General features: G+C 44.1%; 2 protein-coding genes across 3 annotated transcripts in view; both read left to right on the top strand.

Moving 5' to 3' along the window:
- LOC105186312 (WW domain-binding protein 4) overlaps positions 1 to 23420 on the top strand; it is a 32112-nt gene that overhangs the window by 8004 nt on the left and 688 nt on the right. Inside the window, exons 2-6 of one of the 2 annotated variants that reach the window (XM_011146410.3) lie at positions 21289 to 21496; positions 21593 to 21694; positions 21941 to 22009; positions 22234 to 22474; positions 22890 to 23238. In XM_011146410.3, coding sequence (XP_011144712.1) covers positions 21289 to 21496; positions 21593 to 21694; positions 21941 to 22009; positions 22234 to 22474; positions 22890 to 23238 — 969 coding nt within the window. The remainder of the gene's footprint in view (positions 1 to 21288; positions 21497 to 21592; positions 21695 to 21940; positions 22010 to 22233; positions 22475 to 22889; positions 23239 to 23420) is intronic. The other variant, XM_025304166.1, reaches the window with a different exon arrangement.
- LOC105186311 (calmodulin-lysine N-methyltransferase) lies at positions 985 to 7538 on the top strand. Its single transcript, XM_011146409.3, has 2 exons — positions 985 to 2404; positions 5013 to 7538. The coding sequence occupies exons 1-2, from the start codon at positions 1751 to 1753 to the stop codon at positions 5370 to 5372; spliced, it is 1014 nt and encodes a 337-aa protein (XP_011144711.1). The 5' UTR covers positions 985 to 1750; the 3' UTR covers positions 5373 to 7538.

The raw sequence follows: 23420 nt of genomic DNA, 5'->3' as shown, positions 1-23420 counted from the left end.
GAAAGAACCCGCCGTTCCGTTCATATTCACATTTAGCAACGAGCAGAAGCCTGCGCATCATTAAAACTTCGTAACTGGGACACCTGTCGAACACTCACGCTCCTGTCATCGGGGAGTCGCGGCACTCGTAAGTTTCGGCAGGCCGACCAAACGAGACTAGAGAGAAGGAGAGAGCGAGACCGTCGTGCCGTAAAAATAGGAAATAATACTTAGAGCGCCGGCACACGATAGCCGGCGGCGAGAAATAATTATGGCATTGAACACGCGCCAACCAATGCTGAAGATGACATTAATATTCTCGTGCCGCGATAATAACAACGGTCCGATACGAAGTGATAAATGTTTCTCCAGCGAGCTCTCTCTCTCTCTGTCGTCTCCTACACTTCTATTATTAGCTTAACGTAAGTAACATGTCTTGCGTTATATGACATGATACTTCTTTTGCTAGTCTTCGTGTTGTAATTACTCTTTCCCATCACCGATCAAGTCACGAGCGTTGCGAGCGTTGCCTCGCAACTGAGCTGATTCCTCTGAAATTTACATAATTAATGAAAAACGCGAGCGATAACGCTTCGGCATTATTTCCACGATAGCTCGCGATGCTCCGAATGATAAATCTCCGAGGCCCACGAGCGTGATCCATCGATGTCGCTTCCTCAAGAAGCTCCCTAGCGAGTGCGTTCTCGGCGCAGCTCGGTTGAGGCGATTCCACGCCTGCACTGCAGACCCAAGTCCAATTCGCCATTGAGCAGCTTCGAATCGGGAAAGCTGCGGTTAATTTGGACCGAAGGAGCCTGGCGCGCGTGGCTCGAGTCCCGAGCGACAGCGCGCCAGAAGATTTTTACGAAAGCGCGACAGACACGCGCGAGGGCCGTCAGAGAACACCCGCGGAGAGGAGGACGACGTCGGACGACGAGCGAACGGACGGACGGACGGACGGACGGACGATGTGCAGAAGGTAAACGGAGGTGTGGACGAATACACAAACACGCACAAGCACGAAGCCGAGGAAGAGGGAGCGAAAAGAGCCGCGCAGGCGCCGGCCTAACGTGGAGAACGCTCGACTCGTCCGCGTGGCGCGAGTTAGAACTTGACTTGGTGCTTTTAGTCTTGGCCCGTCCCTTCGTCGATCCTCGTCCTTGCCAGTCGAGAGAGAGAGAGAGAGAGAGAGAGAGAGAGAGAGAGAGAGAGAGAGAAAGAGAGAGAGGGAGGGAGGGAGAGAGAAAACAGCCCCTACGGCGGGACCCTGCGCCAGTACCCCGCCGATGCCGGCTGACAGAAGAGAAGTATGCGTTCAGAGTCTCGATCGGTAGTCGCAGGAAAGAGGACGCGAGGTGGATCCTGCATGATCCGCCAACCGAGCCGGCGCACTGTTCACCAACGAATGCGAAGAGCTCCGCGATGAAGAGAACCACGCGTCGCCCCCACGTGCCTTCCGCAAGCTCGCTCGCAGCAGCGCGACTCCGCCGCGCGACGAAGTGAGCGCTCGTCCTCCGGGTAACTTGTCCGCGAAACCGGCAAAACCTCGCATGTAAACTTCGTGAGTAACTTTCACCGGTCCCTGCGGAGCGATATCGTCGTCTACACGTGTAATCCCAGCCGAAGGATAGGGCTTCCGAATGGGAAATAATTCGCGAGTATTAATCATACTGTGAGACCCGGAGAGTGCAAGAATATTATCCTGCCTCAAGGGAAACCCGAAAGGTGCGTCTTTTAGCACTGAGCACCGATCGATGTGGGCGATCGTGACATGTCGCAAGAGATCTTACCGCGTCGAGAATCAGCCGCGGTCACAATGAGCGGAGTTCGCGTGTCGAAAAGGAGCAGCCGTGCTCAACGCCGCTGGCGTATCCTGGCCCGGGCACTGACCGGCTCGCCGGAGCCGACCGGCAGCGACTCCGAGGAGGAGGTGTCGGTGCGACGGTTCACCAGCTTCGGCCTGCTCAAGTGCACGCTGCTGGAAAACACACTGGCGGACGGTGAGTCCAGCTGGTGCGAGTACTCGACCGAGCTGGATGGTCGGCTGTACGACGTGCAGATACGGCGGGTGAGCAAGTGCTTCACGGCGAGCGAGCTGATCGGCTTCAACAACACCGGCAACGTGTGCGTCTGGCCGTCCGAGGAGTGTTTGGCCTACTACTTGCTGAGGAACCGCGGCTTCTGCCGGAACCGGAGCGTCCTTGAACTCGGCGGCGGCATGAGCTGCCTGGCCGGCGTCCTCGCTGCCAAATACTGCAATCCCAGCGCCGTCACGCTTACGGACGGCAACGTGACCAGCGTGGACAACGCGCGTTGCATCGTCACCAGGAACGACATGACGGATCTGGTGGAGTGCGGCGTCGTGCAATGGGCTCGGGCCGCCAGAGCTCTCAGACAGGCGGCGGTCAATGGTAACCGCGTTAAGGTGAATGTCTCAACTTGATACCGAAAGAGCGGTCGATAGTCCCAAATTATGTATGAGGCTGCTGTATGTCACCGAGGATGTTAGAAACTGTCAAAACAACGCATCGGAATGTTAGGGTCGACTGACAACTTAGGCGAGAATGAACGAAACGAAACGAAACGGTAATAAAGACGGAGTTGTCGAATCTAATGTTGAAGAAATGCTCGATAGAGGTTGAATGTTGTATCATTGTGGATCTTTGAAGCCTTCTCCACAGTCGAGTCGTTAGTTGACAGCGGTATTAAAAATTACTTAGAAATTGCATCACATTTGTTGTATGTTAATTAAGAGACGCATATCTGCCGTTTTAGTTTTTCAGAAGTCATATTTTGCTGAATTCCCGCACGCAGAGAGCGTAATAAAATACAAACGAAAGAAGCGTGTCCCCGTTCAAAGCAATATTTTCAGAGCAATATTGTAGCGTGACAGGGATGTTCCAACGATGAAACGCAGCTACAGAGGCTACAAATTAAATATTGAATATGTTAATGAAAAGAGCATTTTTTTTCTCTCAGGTCGCGTGACGCCGGTTTCTGCATTACATAAAGAGATTCGTCTTATCACTGGTCAAAAGTAGAAAAATACGTGATATCGTAAATTTGCACGAGATAATGAAAAATAAGTCAATTTTTTTCTTTTTTTATGAAGCATTCTATTTTCTAAATTCTTGAATTTCCAATGACATTTACGGATTCTGGCAGTTTAGCGTTGCTTCGTGAAAAAATGCGCGAAGTGTCTGCGTTTGTATGAGTTCCGAGGATCTGTCGGTGACATTGGAAATTGAAGGGTCAACTTCGTACTTGGTTAATCGCGGCACAGAATTCAGCCTGGTCGCCGACCCCGCGGTCGAATAATGCGTCTCGTAAAGTCCGACTCCGGCCAACGTGATCTGCATCGGCGACGAGGACGATGACGAGAGCCCGCTAACCGAGTCGACGGATCATCGGATATCGACACGCCCGGCTTCGCGGTTGCACGTCCTGACGAGCGCGCTGCTCGTCGTCGCCACGATCAATGAGTCATCGCGGTCATCGCGAGTCGATGAATGGAAAAATTAAGGCTTCGTCGGGGAAACGTAATGCAGCTGAGAATTGCGATCCTAGAATAGATGGAATATCGATGGACAACGACAATCCGCGATCGTACGGAATAATAATCCGTATAATCGTCGCGAAATTCGCCGGCGGAGTGACCGTTCCCGAGGAATTTACCTGCAAAATTGAGGACAAATTCCGGAAAATATTACGAAATTACGATCGAATACGTTTGATCTATGTGCTTTACATACTTTTTTATTACTTCTCCAAAAAGTTTTCGTGCGCCAAGTGCATCGTGCATCCACAAAATACTCGTCGCGGAAACTTCTTGTTGCGAAACACGTTCCACGTTATGGGATCACGTAAAGCAGACGTGCGTTGTCGTGACATATTTCGAGATGTCATGATATCATGATATAACTGTCATGGACTGCTGGGAAAGTACATTAGAAGAAGATATGCATACTGCCGATGACAAGTTACGCTATGTCTGTTGCTTTTAGATTTTTCTTTTTTAGCAAAACATCCGATTTTATGCTCACATCGCTAAAACACGTAAACTAGCATCCAAAATTAAAGTTGATCAATTAACTGTGAATACTACTAAATTTTTTATATTTTTTATATCATTTGCGGAGAAAATCAGAGAAAATAAGAGAGATCACATTTCGTGCACGTTTCTCAATATGGTTTTTCGGTATTGAAAGCCGCCACCCACACACGGAAGTGCGAAATCCCCGTGTGATCATTGTGATGCTCGCCCCAGATACATAGACGCGCCATTCGGACACTTCCGGCTGAACCTCAACTCCATTTCCTGCAGCCTTCATAATGTAACGTCTGTGTTCTTCCGGTCGCTCTCAACGTTCCGCACAATTGGCATCTTTTTCGTGGGAAATTGTCGCTCAAACGACACCGATCGAGACCATGCCGATGCTGAGACTGGGAATTTATAGTGATCGGCCGAGATTAATCGCAAAAACGGACATTCATCTTTCCGCGTCTATTTACGCGAGAATTTCCGTCGAATTTATCTGGCAAAGTTCGACGTTGAATGATTGAATGTCGTTTCCTACGCGTCCGACATTTCGACGATCGAGTTACCCTGGTCGTTTTCTCACTAAAGATCACATACGATTTCATCTAACTCGTCCATCTGTGCCACATATGGATATTAACAAACAAAACGAAGACATCACAAGCACGATAGTTATTCTATTAGCTGAGCGTTAGTTAAAGTCATAAATTGGCTAATAGTCATAAATCATGGATACAATCGATTTAATTTATAACCATCTCCTTGTGCGAAAAAATCATACCTTCTACGAAAAACTGATATATATATATATATATATATATTCACTGCGACGGATACATTTTTTTTTTCATAGTAAAACACATTGTGCAAATTATATTTCATCTCTAACTACGCGTTACTTTGACTCGCATCGAAATTCCCGGACGTGGCTTTTGTTCCTGTTTTTAGTAACCAGACTGAGATCTGGATTCTCGATTGTGATTTCTCTATGTAGACCCGGACGGCTGACGGCGACGAAGACGCGCGATTGCCGTCGAGCCTCTACGACGTGATCCTCAGCGCCGACTGCCTCTTCTTCGACGACGCACGATTGGACCTGGTGGAGACCATCTACGGCTGGCTGGCTGATGACGGGATCGCCTTAGTGATGGCGCCCAGACGCGGCACGACATTCCAGAAGTTCGCTGAGGCGTCCATCAAACGCGGCTTCATAGCGCGGCAGACGGAGCGATACGATGACACGGTTTGGTCGAGGCATTTGCAGCTTCTGCAGAACAATCCGGAGTACTGCCCGGATCTGCACTACCCGGTGCTGCTGGAGCTCACAAAGCAAAAGAAGACGCCGCCCGGATGATCGAGTTCGATCGAAGACGACGAGGACGATCAACCGGATGAGAGCGTCAGCGAGGGATGAGAACGTGTTCGCGATCCGGCTTCCGGTTTGCAGACTGGATCGCACACACTTTGTTCGCGCTCATGGTAGAAATTGGTTGGATGAGGAGGACGAGTGTACCTCTCCCGAGCGGAGAGAGATCCACGCACTCGCTATGCGAGAGCACATTTATGTTGTGTCGAGGCAATGTCAAGGACGACTTTTTATTCGTGCGTCCGATTAAGCGTTTAGCGCTTAACTCATGTGCAGCCGCGAATCGATCTGCCGCTCGCACGCATCGTTCCACATCGTCGCTGGTATCGGAAAAGAGAGTATCCAAGAAGGAGGGAAGTTTTTTATATTATGCGCGACGCACGCGCGGGAATTGAACGAGTTTGAATGTGTCCGATCTTCGTCTCGTTAATTAACACGCACGTTGAGTGCACACGATAGATACGAGCGAGCACACACACCGTACGAATCTAAAACAGTACAAACGTTAATTGTACTTGTACCTTCGAAATGTTACACACTTGTCCGGAGCGAATCGTCTAGTAAATTGACTTAGAGCTGATGTATTTGTATTGACGTAGAGCTGATTACTTCCTTTCGTTTTTAACGCAGCGCGAATGTTTGCGGCGGATGATACGCGAAAGATGACGCAAGGAGCTATAATCCTTCGTCTGAAATTAATCCGACGTAACTCAGACGTAACGCAGATTATTATTATTCTCACATGTAGCAGGTGAGACTTTTGGCACGATTTTACGCGCAACGTATATCGAGGGACAGAAAGCGTACCAATGGCGAGCAGAAACTTTCCAAACGAATGGATTTGCCTCTGACGAGGTAGAATTCGGGGCTTATGGACGATTTCAGATCGTATATTTAAGATATTTCTGTCACGTAATACATCGGACGACGAAGATTATATCGCGGGATGGAGTTAGTCGTTTCGTCAAAGACGTGCAAGAGATTAATGCTGCCGATTTAATGTCACACGTGATAAATTGTGGGACAAAATTACGAGTTATTAGTTTGTTTCAAGATAAATGACGGTGTCTGTCGCATCTGTATTGTATTCTTCACCCGGGCTTGAGAGGTGACCGTTGATAAAGAGGGCTCTTCTTAGACGTACCTGATTTTATAACATGCCGGTGGGAAACGTCGGGAAATAAATTTCGGGAAGACGATCGAGTTTCGGACTTGTATATTAGAGCCTTATTTATGACAGCAAGACAAGATAGTCGTAAGTGTCATCGATCGTCGATCGAAACGCCGATATTAAATGAATAGCTCGAAGTACTTCTCGAGATCTTCGTTCATCGCAGCCGGCAGGACCAATCGTAGAGATGGAGTAGTATTTAAATACAGCTGAGCTACATAACTGCTAGGCATTCGTATTGTCTCTAGTGAATTCTGTTCATCGCAAAGTTATGCTAACAAATTCTTTGTGGATTATTCCTGGATTCAAAGAAGGACTAAGTACCGATATTACCAATTAACGAGATGCTATCGAGGGTCCAAAAAGGTGTATATGTGTATGAGAGTATGTGTGCGTGTGTGTGCGTGTGTAAAGTCAAGTTGCATAGAGAAACAAAGTATATTGACAACTGTCGATTCGGTAATAAACGCCTGGGGATCTAAAGTGTCAATAAAATATTACCTATTACGCTTGTTACTATAGAGACACCGCTATAATTGACACAATGTAATTGCCGGATAAATCTAAGGAGATTCAACAACTTTTACGCGAGTCGATTTGTCTTGTTCACGGCGCGCGCATCGTGTAGTGATTTATTTATTTATTTATTTATTTATTAATGCTCGTATATTTATACATATATATATATATATATATATTATGATGAAAGATTTCTCGAATATAGTTATTAGGTACTTCCGAGAATGTTCTGAACCCATTACCTCAAAGGACCAATCTATATATAATTATACATAGTTAAGTCTAGTCAGATCCACCAAACTTCCATTGTTATGTACCTACTTACGTAACTTAGATATTTCCATAACATCTCTCTCTCTTTCCACTCGTGTAACGCGACAGAACTATAAGAAATAGGAAAAGTTAAATTATATACCATACCATACAGAAATAAAAGGATAATTTTGTAAAAAAAACCACCGGTCGATTTTTTCTCACGTGTGATTATCCTTTTCCTGGGATTCAGGTCACCATAGCGGAATATTTCTCAAGGTTTTCGTTCCACGTGCACTAGGTGGGGAATTTATGGACTCTTTGTAGCCCTAGAGAGTCGTTTGTGTACACGTGCATTAGATGCGCGAGAGAAAATCTCCATAGTAATAAACTATTTTCACTTGAAGCGACGCATTTTACTCGCCGTTGTGCTTTTGCGTCATGTGATAATAAACACGTCATTGATAACGACGCGTGATCGCGCACTGATAGATGTCGAAATAAGTAATACCATTCAACGCCCGTCCAACGTATCCTGCCTTCCTCTCTATCGTGTAATAGCTATATTTGCTCGCCTCGATTCTGTCTATGTAATCAACTGTGTATGTACGTAAGTATCCGTCTTTTCCTCTCTCTCTCTCTCTCTCTCTCTCTCTCTCTCTCTCTGCACATTTGCCAGAACCTGACGCAATCTTCGCGAGACGTACACTGTCTGGTTTTTAGTGTCAAGTCAGATTGAGTCAGATGTCTCTAGGAAGTTTTAAAAGGCGCGCAACTTTTCAGCAGTCCTGACCTCGGTTCGCCGGTTTATGTGTCCTGCATTCGCGACAATACGTGACTTATTGCATTCCAGAGTAAAATAAAACAAAGTGCATTGCGAAAAGGACGATTTGTAATACCGTATAATAAATCACGTTCCCAAAAGTCGTTAGTCGATATTCAAGCGACGAACAAGCGACACCCGCAGCAGGCGAAATAAAATATTAATGTGGAAAGCGAAATATAAACATCGCTTTGCCTTCCGAATTTGCAATTAAGCCGAACAAACTGGTCGTCAGGCGCGGTAGATTTTCATAAAACTGGCGAAACGCAAAGCGGAACTAATTACGTTCGATTAAATAACGTGAATTTATAACACGACCGCGTGATTACCAGTTTTGCCGATGAATATAACAGAGAGACGAGACCTCGATTTGCTCGAAGGTTACATCCGATCGTCGGAATCTAAAAATGAAGTCCCTGATGGATGGTTGCGATTAGCATCTGTATTCCGTGACGAATGATACGACTAAATAAATTACCTAGGGAAGCGAAATCAATCTCGAGCATATCTCTCGAGGAATACCGTTCGCCGGCTTATTTTATATGTGTGCGTGTTGAGTCGATTTAACAGCGTGTTATTTTGTTCACAATACGACACGCAATGTTACAAATTTAATCGCTCTAAATTCAACGACGTCGACGGAAATTACACAGGAATCATCCTGTTCGATCGTATCACGTGCATTTACCGCTCGCTTTAAATCGGCATTAACAATTATTACAAATCAAGCCAAAAGAGTATCTTTGCAACAACACAGCATAGTGCTCGCAACTGTGTTTCGTAACGTACAGTCGCGACTATACCGCGACGTGAATTCGCATTGTTTTAGCGCGCTTGGGACGTGACGGTCTATGTTCGACGGATTATTCCGTCCTGATATCTAGACAGGGGTGCTAATTGATAAGACATGCCACTACACGTATGTCAAGCCCCATTTGCGATATTAGAATATCGCCAATTGAAAGCAACGCGGGCGACGGAAATTATTGATATTCGATAACGATTGATCACGCGACATCACGCGCAGCTTGGAATCGATGTGCGGATATTTTTAGACTCTGCACGTCTGATGATATATAGTCACTTTTACAACACTCGTAATTATCCTCGCAAACACGGAGCGGCTATAAAAAGGGGAGTGCGTCAGCGATTCGTTTATATAATTAGACACTTTCCTCGTTGTGCGGCCTCGTTAAAATCACTGTAACTAAGTGCGTGTTCTGACTTGATCGATCGTGAAAGCGAATTTCCATTCGCGTCCAGAAGTGGCCGTGACGTCGCGCTGGGAATAGATTTTTCGTCCGTCTACGAGATTTTCAAGCGTGAGTGCACTCGCGCCGCAAGTGCATCCCCGTTACTTCGCGACAAAGAAACAGCTGATCAGGATCGAACCTCGAGCAGGCTCTTGAGCATCCCGGGCTTCAACCTGAGAACCCCCAGATGAATTAATCGCCATGGTCATCAGCCGGCGTCTGCTGTATTTAATTCCGCATTTAGCGACTGCGATTTAATCTTTAATTAAAACCGAACAAACATACATATACTTCGGCTGTATACCACGTATGTTGGATGTCCACGTGAACGAAAATACGCAGAGATATTCCGCAAAAGAAATTCATGATTCGTGCTATGCGAAATCGGACCGGCACTCGCTTCGGCTCACAACGCCTGTTTCTCGCGCATAATGATCATCCCACGTTGTATGTAGTTGGAAAATAATGTTAAATCACGCTCGGAATAAGTATTGTCACATATAATCGCATATAATTCATACGCTCTTGATGGATTAAGTCTATTCGAGAGGAAGCACCGGCTCTCGCCCAATTGTGCCGTTTATTCCATTTTACCGACACAATGGTACGCTCGTTTTTATGCGCGTAACCTCGATTCATGAATTAGCGCTGAAATACCGCAGGAGAATTCGAAGCTAGAGGTGCGAAAATAACGCGGAGATTATTAACGCCCGCGATATAATAGAATATCGCGGGAAGGTCTCGCTCTTGCTCTATAAGGAGGTCAAAACGTCTGCGAGGAAACTGCAACGACTCTGTCACGAGCTCGTTAGGGAAGACCGTGCGTTTTATTGGGCCGACGGCTTCTCGGAGTTTTTTTCTCTAGACGATGCAAATAATTCTAACTTAACGTTCGCGGCCATCGTTGCGCGTTCATTCGTATAATTCTCGGCATAAATCGCGCCTCGAAACTTCCTCGACGATGACTTCGCTCGACACAGCAACGTTAAACGGACAGATTTTACGTCTGACAGATTCGGCGTGGTAAGGGTCGTGCAATCTTACCCCATATTTTGCGGAGTTCATCAAAATGCTATTACGCGTTATATTTCTGGAGTTCATAATGCTAATATACGATCAGTCTGTCGAATATTGACTCGGGAGACATAGAAATATGTATTTTTCCGCATTGTAAAGTTTTCCGCGTTATATACGTATTTTGTTGCCTCTTAGATTTTTGGTTTTGTTGCAGTAATTTGTGCCGGAGAGTGACTAAAGTCAATTTGGCGCAATATTAATTCTTTGCAAACTTTATTTGACATTCCAAGTTTAGTCTATTAATTCCCCATATAAATCAGAGTCTCGAGGCCTGGAGATTAATTTTCTACAAAAGGGAGAAAATACAACTTGTTATATACTTACTTATTATACTTCAGATTATCCGGACACTTTTTTTGGACGACTATGTATAACCGAGATTCGTCACTGAAGATTTTAGGGCGATGAATGATAAAAAGCAATTTTAGTAGACAGCAAACAGCACCAATATTTATTAGTAATACGGCCGCTAATGGGTCCAACGTTTATTCCTGCATAACGAAAACGATTGCGCGCTCCTCTACGTTTTCCCCAAAGTACGGCGGCGAAGGGGAACTTGACGAGCGAAATTGACGGCGGGCGTGTGATTTAACGCGTGCGCCACATGTTAATAATATTTATCCCGACATCGAAACCACGTTTAAACGTCCGTAACACGTAAACGCAGCGCAGCCGAGAAATTCTCCAGAAATAACATCGCGGCCCTTCGACGAGCGCGGCTGCCGATTATTTTACGACCGTCTTTGTTTCGTCTCGCACCGAGACTAATTAGACGGCCTTTATATAAAAAGAGTCGAGTGCCAGTTTTAACTTTTCTTTAGCCGAGCGACTCTGTCCCGGTAAAACTTCACAACCGAGAACGTGGAAAGTTCCGACGAACTTTTGATAAACGCAACGCCCCCGTCAAGTTATCGCTAACGGCTTAATTGCTAAAAAAATCCGCTTCAGACTCTTGATAGGATTTAATTAGAGGAATATTGCTGCTTCCGCACCACACTGTGTATAAAATTGAGCGTCGTCGTAAAAGGACTAGCCACTCTCGGGCGCATCATTTCGAAGCGTATCGTTCCGTAGCGCAACTTACAATTTCGGGGCGAAACTATTTTCCACCGAGTGTCTCTTATCTCGGTCGAATTATCCGCCGTTATAGTAAATTCCCGCTGCGCACACGGGAATTCCGGGGCGGTGCAGGACATCGAATCAACCGCCGAGCTCATCCCATAGGCGAGACAGCAATTTATTCGGATACGAAATTGCGCCCACTGACGATTCCGCGGAAAAGTGGAGTAATCGACCGACCAAGTTTGCATACAAAAATTACCGCAGCGTCGCTCGAGTCGTAATTTGCAAAGGTATCGTCGCGCAATTCCGCGCAGAAACGCGAACCAATTCCGATAACTTGTACTCTTTTTTCTCTTTGAAAGGCGAGACGTGTCTCTCGCTTAATACCGCGGCTTGCGATGAAATAATAGCAAGCGCGGTGCTTTATTAGCAAGATGCAATATCGGAACGTCGACAAATATCATCAATAAAAGCAATTTCTTGTTTGCATCCGGTATCGGTGAAAGAGTTCTGAAGTCCCCTCAGTAGTTCCTCCGATGCATCCGAATATTCCGCGATCGCGAATTCAATTTTCTCGACTTTTCGTGATCTCACAGGATCCACGCTCGCCGCGCTTGTCATCGCGTCGATGCCGATTAATTATACGCTCGTCATTTCGGATGCTCATGGAATTTTTCGTTCGCTCCATCATACCGATCGATTTCCGCCAACGAAATGCGTGTCGTATTGTTACGACCTATAAACCCATATCGACACGATGCGATTGCGCGAGCCGAAGTGACATTAAGTGACGTTGATTGTTATCAATGAATACGCGACGAAGCTCGTCGATGACACACATTATCTTGATATCGCTCATCATCTTTCGTGAATCTAACGGCCACATGCGCGAAGTGTATATATATAAGTGTATATATACGCGTGTATGCGTGCCTCCGATGCGCGAGGATGTGCGTACGAACACACATCAAGGATATAATCTTCATGCGGCAATCGAAGTCGCTTTTTTATGATAAGTGCTTGCCATCTATGTCATCGCATCGTACTTTTTTTCATTGATTTATGATCTATATTACCTTCACATGTTTCGCGTCAATGGATCTGTGTGATCTGAGAATAAATTAGAATGATTTTTCCCGTCAATAATCGAACGCTTACGTCAATGATGATGAGTTCTTTATCTTTTATATATCCACGATTTACTCGAAAGACCTGTAAGTTAAAAATATTTCTTAAGAAAGAGATTATGTTACTCTGCATTTTTTATATCATTTTCGAGCCGGGCGAATTAAACGAAGATAGAATTAACGTAGATCGAACTGCAAAAATCCCACTAATGTGGAATATTTCTCCCTCTTTTCTCTCTCTCTCTCTCTCTCTCTCTCTCTCTCTCTCTGCCAAAGATTTCGTTATCAGCGAGTGGATTGTTCAGAAGTTTTTCTCGCGCTTATTGGATTCTCTGGAGATCGAGATTCGAGAGCCCTTCGCAAGACCATCTCGTACGTACATCGTCGAACCGGTACGGTCGGATGTAGGATACGTGTTTGCGATACGTATTCTAACGGGCGCTCTGTTCTAACTGAGACGGTTGCTCTTGACAAGACAAGCGGGTGATATATAAAGATATTTATATGCTATAAACACTCCCCCATGGAAAAAGTTCCGAAGGACAAAAGCTCCGAATGAAATGCCGGCGAGCGTGGAAACGACAGCGCCGTCTGCGTGCATGTGTATCGCTGTGTACAGGACGTGTCAGAAATCGCGCGCTTCCTCTCGATTACAAATTTTTCGACCCAGTTGAGGTCGGTCGTCTCTCGATGAAAATGTTACGGTATACTTCCTTCAGAATTTTTCGTTTTTACATTGAATACTCGACAAAGAAAATCCGAAAAATAAATAAAAATAAAATTCTGCCCCAGCAGAGCTCGTTAGGAAGCAATTATTTGTTTGAAAAACACGAGTGCACAGCCGACACAATTCTCATTGTGAGAAGCAATGCGTAACTGTGCGCATTAGAAAATTTAGCTCTTTCGGTATTCGCAATCCAGATAAAGGATGCAATTTTTGATACGTCCGGTAGGTATACACGTGTGTACAATCGCATTGCTAATAAACGGTGTTGGTGTAACAAGCTGGACAACTCCATTCGTCGTGTAATTTATCGATTCTCGCATGAAGCCCTTCAACAATGTCACATGGCAGTACGCGCGTTATGCGTATTATACGCGTGTGCAAATATGCGCGTGGAGTATTATGTGCCGATCAATTAAAAAAAGAAAATAAATCTTTTATACCGATGACTTTGTTGGCGTATGCAAAATTGAGTGTCCCACATGTTTAGTTAGTGAAAAAAAATGGAGTATTTCAATAAGCTCCCTTTACGTTTCTCGACTTCGATTCATATTTTGATAATGACAGTAAGTTAATCTTGACATCGATCGTTGCTTCAGTCCGCACTTGTTTATCAAACATGCATCGACGCACTTAGTGAAGAGGGAAGCTGTTTACTATCGAGCACGACAAAATTAGAACAATGCGCGAATCCCTTTTTTATCGTAAAATCACACTGCGCCGTCTCGCAACAATTGTTCTGCCAACAACATTGTGCCGTTTGGCAAGTCTCCAGCTCGAATTTACGCGAGAGTAACGTATCCCGCATTTTGCCCGCGAACCGCGAACGAAATCTGCAGGTATCGTTAATTAATTGATGATATTTTTTAATGCGAAGCTCGCAAGATTGCGATCCGCACATTTCATCTCATTTTAATTAACGTAAATTACTTCTCGCGAGGAAGGATTGATAAATGTACAATAATAACAAATGAAGGAGAATACGATAGAACTAGAACGAAAAATAATGAATAATAAATCCTTCCTGCAAATAATGACTCCTCGAGCAATTTGATGGAGATTGAGAGAAAAATTGTATTCGCCGTGTTATTCACAAGTTAAATTACTTCGAAGTTAAAAATCGGAAAATTTATTTTTGATATGAGTTAACGGGATTTGAGTAGGATAAACACGCATAATCACCCTTACGCACACAAATTCCCCGATCCTCAAATACGCGGGTGGCATTTGCAAAAGGTCAAGATTCCCTTCCTTTTCTAATGTTTAATTTATGAAAGTAAGTTCCGTGAGCGGAAAGTCGTTAAGGATTAAAATGCTCTCTTATACATGCGTCTTTGCTCGACCTGTGTGTTACAGCGTGAAAATAATTTATCGTCGTACGTCGTAAAAATAAGCAATAACGAGCAGACCGTTTAATGCACGCATACTCGAAGCAGGAATCTATTATAACGAGGAAGTAGATGCACGCATCTACTTAAAACGCGACGAGCGAAATGTGCTCCGAAGAAATATCGATAAAAGAGATTTCTCCCATCTTATATTTTATACGAAGACATTGTACGCATATGGCAGCTGTCGTACGATTTATCACGAGGAACTGCGCGTAGAGGAGCAGAAGTTAAAGCTGATGTAACTTGGGGAAGTTCAGATATCCATGTTGTCTCCGTGTTCGCTCGCGACAGTGGAAACGCAATAATTGGCATGAGGCACATTCTGCCGTGGTCGCAGTGCGGAAGATTAAACTACCCGATATATCTCATTCCTAACTAAACTTTTGCACAAAAGAGACTCGTACGAGCCAATATTTATTTATCGAGTAACGATAACGCTACGACAAAGCTTCTTCAGGTGAATCAGGTCATGTTGATCATCTTCGTGCTGATAATTCGATTACGTTAGGATTACGCTAGAATGAGATTAAATTCTTTCAGAAAAATGTGTTCCGATGGACCGTAAATACTTGGAAAGCTTAATTTCAGCGAACCCCCCGAAACTTGTGTTTGTCGGGCGAAGTAGAAGGAAGGTTGAAACGAGGAGTGATTTCGAAACGTAAACCTGTCGAAAATATCTGCATGCACGACAGCACGAGGTAACGCCGAAGCGTCGAACGTTAACTAGCTGCCAAAGCAAACAACAATGAACCAATGGCAGCACGATTCGCGCGAAAAAAAAGGAACAAAAGCGTGTTTTTTATATTTTAATTTTTCATGCATTACCAATGAGCTTTACTTTACTTTAGCTTTATTTTACGCACTGTGATGTTGGCTTGTTAGAGTTGCGGATTTCATCAACTTGCCGTTTGTGTTAGATTAAATAAAGATCTCGTCCTTTTTGTGATTTCGTGTCATCCCCAAAGTATAAACTAGAGTTTTCGTCTTAAGAAATAATTTATTCATTTTGACTTGGCAAATAATCAAGCAAAAATTCGGCGGATCGCGCTGAGGAAGGACGCTTATCCAAATTCTGACTGTTATTGACCGAACGTCTGATAACTTAAGATCCGTTTAATGCAATATCTTTGGGCGCGAGCGAATCTCTCGCCGAGCCTGAACAGCAATTCGCAGAGCGCGGAGGTAAAATTTAGTTTTCATCCGCTAAAATTCGCAAGCGGGACTCGAGGAGGATGGCGCATAGCGAAATTTATCGGGATTACTCGGCACAAGTGCTTTTTTTTTTGTGAAATCGCCGACGAACCGTATCGCGCGTCGTCGTTTGCATAATCCCTGGTGCTATCGCGCTACGAATTTATCGGCATTTTTTGGCACCAGACAATTCTCCTCCCGTTGGGCCGTAAACACGATTATAGATAGGTTTCGTGGCTTTAGCGGGCATTAGCTCACTGAATCTTTTCTACTTTTCTCGTCTCGTCACGAATACTCGCACGACGTAACATACGATCGCAAGAAAGCGCAATTTGTCTTCCCGGCCGATTGTCTCGCAAAGTCGGCACAGTTCTTTACTTGGAAGTAACTAAACAGTCAAGCAAGTCTCCGTTTACTTCTTGCGCCGATTTGTCTCTCAAAGGCCATTACGTATAGACCCTTGAAAAAGTTACGTACATCCTTACTTTCTTCTATCTAATCGCTAATCTTCGCGAAATTATAACGTTGAGTTATAATCGTTGCAACCGTCGCAATGAAAAATGCAACGTTTTTACGTCTTTTTGCCTATTAGTATTCATCTTTCTATATGTCGGGGACGTTAACAATCGTCGTTTAAGTGAATTTCAATAACTGTCTCAACATATAATCATCATTATATCTCGTTTCTGATGGTTCACGTCATGCAAGAGAGCGAACGCATTTCGACCATTCCGATGCCAGCTATATTTCGCGCGTATATATATATATATATATATATATATATATAAACGAAGAACGTATCTCATTAAAATAACTGTCTGGTCGCACACAATAGCTGCGAATGTGCATCGTAGCAGCCAAATCAAGGGCACGATCTCGACATCGCCGGCAGCGGCAGCCGTGTGACGCGCGCTGACGGCGTACATGCGAGCACGTGAATAGCATCGGATATAAAATCATTGTTTTCGCCCGATGAACGACCGGCATCTCGTCCAAATTGTTGTTGGCCAACGCGGAAGCGTCACGTCGTAATCGCCTATAAATTCACTTTATAACCCGCCCGGCAAGAAAGCCCCGACTTTATTTCAAATGATGCGCGCGACGACCTTTGCACAACAACGTTGTCGGCGCAAACGGAGCAAACCGTTCGTGTTTTGCGATATCCCGAGCATTTGAAATTTCAAATAGCGTGTATAAAAATGATCGGGAGTCGTCGACATTGTTTTGCGCAACGAGGAAGAGAAAACCGCGGTCGAATTGACGATGAATGTGCCGGACGAATTTCAGCTGAAAGAAGCGAATTTGATTCGTAAGAGGCAGAGATTCCGTCTTCTTCAAGCAAAATACGTTCGGATCGTTTATTGTCGAGCAAATTTGATGATTCGATCGAACCCTTCGAGTAACATAATTCGTTCTTTTGCTCAACCATTGATATCTCAGCTGCTTTGAGGCGCTTTGAGCAAAACGTACACAAGTAGATACGTACACAAGAGAGGAGAGTTGACGGGAATGTACTTTAAAGCGCAGGAGGTACATTCGCGGGTGTACGTTGGCGGTTTCGTCGTAATATAGCACGGAGGAAGCGGAGATACGATAAATACGGCACATTAAGATGATGGACCGTAAACGACGGCTCATACACAGCCTGGGCTAACCCAAGTCCGCCCTGGCGAAAGAGGAGACGATCAGGGTGCGAAGCGGACAGCCAGCAGAGAGAGAGAGAGAGAGAAAGAGAGTCGCACGTTACGAGGACCTCCTCTATTGTCGCGTTTGGCCGTCGCGGATAATAAAATGCGACGCAATTCTCCCCGAAGGGACGCGAATTGCATCGAGGAATCGCGACTGTCCCAACGACCGTCTCTATTAATAATAGCTCGTATTAATAGTGACGGCGCTCTATAGATAGTAGCAGAACTATATGTCTCGTCTGCAAGCTGCTTATGAACGCATCATTAGTATACCTCGCGGGCACCATGCACGATACACCATGCGTTTGCCGGTTCGGACATATAGCGATACTGTTACAGACAAATAGTGATTTCGTTGGCCGCGACGTCGCTGAATTTGATACGGTAATTTAAGCGAGACGACGTCGTCGTTGTCGCTGCGAGAACCATCTGTCCTCTCCCGAGCTTCGTAGCGTCGAGTCGCCGGAATTATAACCGGACGACTTTTGCGCGAGAAGAATCGAGTTCCTGTCTGCACGAAGCAGCACAGAAAACCTCCCCAAGTCCCGTCCAAAGTTACGTGTGACGAAATGGGATAACGGGGCGTGCGAAACGCGGTGTTAACAACCCCCGCGGCGGCTCCGCCGTTACGCTGCACATGAGTCCCCGGACAAGATTCACGCCGACGAACTCCCGGTGCGTTTTGACAATTCGTTGATTTACGTCGGCTGAAACGCTCGGGAAACCTGTTGCTGCAACAACACGCACGCACGCACGCACGCACGCACGCACGCACGCATGCACGCATCCAGCCAGCGCCTCGTGCGCGCGACAGCGGATTTACGGTGATACGTTCGACAACTTGTGCATATATCAGCGCAACTTCCCGCGACAGGCGAAGGCGCAACGATGCATGATAAATGCACCGGTGCGAACGGGTCGCCAAAGGAGGGATATTTCTACTTTGGAGAACGGCCAACGGCCTCGTGTGCCTCGAGACCTTATGTATTGATCTTGCTCAATCTCGCTCGAACCTTCTCATCGCCCTGATTCATCTACGGCGCGCGATTATTTCACGCGAATTGGCACTTCGGAATCGTCCGTTAAGACCGACGGTCTATTTCTGGTTAAGTTTCGTCGCACAAGGGTGTCGCGACGCGAAGGATCGTCGGGATCGAAGCGCGAGCGCGATAAGTCGTCGAACGTCGAGCGTGAGTTGCAGTGGAAAAAGGGAGAGAAGCAAGGTCTGCTGTGACACGATGTACATATTGATTTTTTACGCCGCTCTTATCACTTATACAGATTTATTTCTATGTGCATTATAAATGTTCCGGCACGCAAAGAATGACGTGAGAGATTTACGTTATTTACAATGCACACGGGAGGAGGAGAGGAGGCGCACACCTGAGTTGACTGAGATAATTCCGCGAATATACCGCTCGGCTCTGACAGATTATTGAATACGTGATTCGAGCTCAAACCACTGTTAATCCGAGGGTAATGTTACGTGATGAAACACTCACATAGCTATAATTGATTTACAGCTGAGCGACTCGGTCAACCATCTACGGGATTCTCACAATATTGCGATGAATATTCATCGACGCATCTCAGGACGAAACCTATTTGCTCACCCAGTATATGTTACAGATAATACAGCTCGTCGGGTATAAATCATATCTGTGCGGTTCGAAAAGCTCGATATTAGCTTTCTTGATACAATTGCTACTTCAGGATGTGGTTCTTGGCCGAAAACATCAGGTTTCGACAAAACTTTTCAGCACTGCGCGTTAAACCGTCTCGAAGATAACCAGCAGAATTGTCTCATCATGCTGTCACTTTCCGCGGAATAGGAGAATAAATTTGTTATTTTTCAATATCGAAATAGAATATTACACATCGCTGCCTCATTCTAACTGACACGGATTACGATTACAATCTGTTAAAATTTAATTCGAATTACGCTCATTTGTACATAAAATATTATTCAAAAAGCATCGATAAGAAACGTTAATGGAGCACAGCGAGGAATACTTACAATAGAAACAAACATCTCGGAGATACGTTTATTGTCAGAGCGAATTTCTGCGACAAAATCGTTTGGCACAGCAACAGGTTGAAACTTTATTCAGCGACAGCTTCGTCGGGTAACTCGACAAAAAGAAACAATCGAGAGTAAATTGATCCGCTTAGCCATCGAAGATTGCTCATTGGTGCCAGTTAACGGGGTTGGAAAATCTCCGCTTAATAGCGTTTTCTCTTAATCATAAAAGACGATATTAAATATTTACCTGTTATATCGACAGTTTTATTCTTCATGCTTTGGCCTTTTATTTAGTTTTCGCATTTAATTACGCTCAGAAAGAAAGAGCAATTGAATCGTAACTTTTCGCAGATTAAAATCGATCACTTTGAATTCTGATGTTGATACGACAAACATATATCTAAAATGAAATATTATGAAATGTTGAAATATATATGTAAACTCTCGAGCAAGGCTTTAATTAGATTCGAGCGCGACATAATTATTCGTGACAGCTTATGTCATTACAAATAGAATCACAAACATCATGCGTCACCTCGTGATAAGAGAGTAATTACCAAAACTACTCGTGCTCTCTCGCATGCTACCCGGCAAATTATTGAGCCCTGTTCAGCTTGATCTCTGATCTGAATTCTTTTTCCGGTAATAATTAGACGCAGTTTCGTCTCTAATTGGCGGCTTCTAATTGGAGATCGATCTTTCCAAGAATGCATTCGACCGACGTTCATTCGTAGCTACGAAATTTTCGTTGAAATCAATCTGCATGCGAATAGTGAGCAACGCCGATGCAAACGTTCGCTCGAACGAATATAATACACGTGAAATAAAATTACGCACGTCTAAATATATATATATATATATATTTTTTTTTTTTTATGAGATTTATAATATTAGGAATTTATCGTTTCTTTTTTTCTCGAAATTTCATCGTACTTTGTTTTGTTTTATGTTTCGTTGATTATTTCATTGAATCTAAATTGCGAGAGAAACATGAAGAAAAGCGAGAAATACTAGATCTTGACATGCAGACATATGTCTACTGTCGTCTCTGTTTGTCGCAAATCTCAACGATTTTCCAAGCTCCCGTCGAGCTCCTTGGGAGTTCTTTAGCCGTAAGTAAGACGTAATGCGAAGGTCGAGTGACGCTCAAGGCTACGTAGGTCGGAGACTAATTGCCAACTAATTTGTCCTCATCGCGGTGCGAAGGGGAAAATATTTCTTCTGGACCTGGGGCAACGTCGTCCGCATTTTCCCCGATAATTGGAAAGAGAGCACAAATCGCAATCGGTTGAATAATTTAATTCGCTCGATCGATTGCATCGCAAATAGAACTTTTTCGGCTATTCTCAGTCGTGTGCATTTCAGTTCTTGGACTTGCGAAAATATCCCTATAAATTTGGCACAATTAGATCTCACGAAATATATCTAAAATAAAAATGCCGTTTGTCATAAACATTTTATAGAATATAGAAAAACTATATTTCACGTACTTAGTAGATTGTATCTCGCGCAACTTCATAATTATTGCACCGACACGGTGATTCCGTGCGATGCAGATATTATATTTATGTAATATCATCCTAGTTACGATAACGGATTGCAGGGCGGATTATTGGAAATCTCAGAACCGCAAGTTCTGCGACTTCTGCAAGTGCTGGATTGCCGATAATAAACCGAGTATCGACTTCCACGAGGGCGGCAGGAAACATAAGGAAAATGTCAGCAAGCGTCTCAAAGAGATACACAAGAATAGCGCGAAGCAAGCGAAACAAAACAAGAAGTTCCAGGATGACATCAAGAAGATGGAGAATGTATGTATCTTTATTGTCGATGAGTTAATTGAGAGTGTGAATGTCAATTAATAACGAAATAATGAGTTTTTTTCTTTTTTTCTTTTTCTCGTTCAGGCGGCTATGGCTGCGTACCTGAAGGATGTCGAGAATAACACGCGAGATATGACTGCTGAAAGGATCATTAAAGAGAAATTAAACAGAGTGGAGACGAAAGAGGTGAGAGCACACATAAAAGTAATCTGTTAAGTTTAATATTGATTTTCAGTTGTTACATTAATATCATCTAGCAGTATATATCTTAAATTTAACGAACTTTTCTCCGGATTTCTGCGGAGATAAGAACGACTTATATCTAGATTTATTTCACGAAAGCGAAGAGTCCGCTGATATACCATCCAAAATAACATATATATTCGGCTACATCTATGATTTTACTTTATATTTACATTTTATATTTATCAGACACCTCAAAATTATATGCCATCTGCCGCTCCAGAAACAATTCCGAGATTCAAAAATAAAACTGAACAGGTAAGCAAATGCTTGAACCGACCTCACTAATTACGATTCAACGATCGGAAAGAATAAAGGCGAGACACAGGCCTTTATTCGCAAAATCACGTGTAAAAACCATTTTGTTCTCGAACATACTAACTATTGTTGTATTACACAAGGCAGCATTTTCCAAGAAAACTAGAGCACGCCACGCGACGGTTTTATTAGTGCGAGACGACTTTCCACTGAAACTTTTCCAGTTCGCCCCGATAGTCACGGATCCTTGCGATCTGGCGACTTTGTCAAAGAGCACGCTGTCGGTTTCTCGGGTTCAGCAGGGCGGCGAGAACAGGACTCCAGGGAAGAGTAAAGCTAGCAAGACGAAGGGGAAAGGGAAGAAAACCCACGAGGACGATCGTCCGAGCGCTCCTGTCAGGAAACTCTGGTACGAAGCTCTCAGTCCCGAAGGATACACCTACTACTGGCACATCGAGACGAATGGTGCGTATCCTCCATCAAACTTGCGTTTTATTTATTTCGCTCGTCCAATTCTCAGATATCCGTTAAGCAGTTTCACCTTATTTATTTTATTTTTTCCTTGTCATAGTAGCAACGAACTTGATCGTAAATAAGAAATTGGAATGTTATTTTCACGGTTGCTCTTGCTGGAACTTAGATAATATATAGAACTTAGATAGTATATTCATATATTTATATTTTTAATTTTTGATAGCAATTATCATGTTGACTTTTTACCACAACGTCATAATGAGTCTTTTTTAATATTTTAATTTTATAGTTTTATTAAGTTTACTCCCCAAAAATCAATATATTACATTTTTATTACGACATCACTTGTTATATATTAGATCTTGATGTCGCCTCATTTATCAAATAAATTTATGGAATACATCAGAGTCGGTTTGGGAGCCTCCAGAGGAGGGTTACATGACTTTCGCGGAACAAGAAGTGGAGACAAAGGAAGAGGTACTTCAGAAGGAACTTATGAAACAATTGGACAAGGAAGAAGCAATCAAGAAGGCGGATATTATCGAAGAACAACGGGCCAATGTCGAAAGGGAGCAGATGAGAGAACTTAGGAAACGTCGGACGCAAACTACCGATGAAAATGACGATGCCAAAAGTGACGACGAGAGTGCGGGAGTAAAGAGAGAAACTGCCGAGGAGGAACGACCTTACAGGCGAGACTACAGTGTGCCCGAGAGACCACAACCTTATGGATCATGGCAAATTGTGCAGACGATGTAAATATTTGAATTTTGTATTATATTCGGCTCGCCGTGATAGATCAAGACACTTCTCATGGAGATTTATTATGCGATGACGAACCTGCAGTCGTAATTCTCGAGTACGCATGGCTGTGCATGCAAATTAATATTCGTACATATATACTTTTATGTATATTTAAGTTAACTGATGAATTATA

This window comes from Harpegnathos saltator, unplaced genomic scaffold, assembly GCF_003227715.2.
Source record: "Harpegnathos saltator strain DR-91 unplaced genomic scaffold, Hsal_v8.6 scaffold594, whole genome shotgun sequence".
NCBI lineage: Eukaryota > Metazoa > Arthropoda > Insecta > Hymenoptera > Formicidae > Harpegnathos > Harpegnathos saltator.
The sequence above is the reverse complement of the archived record's forward strand: the minus strand, read 5'-3'. Positions and strand labels throughout refer to the sequence as shown.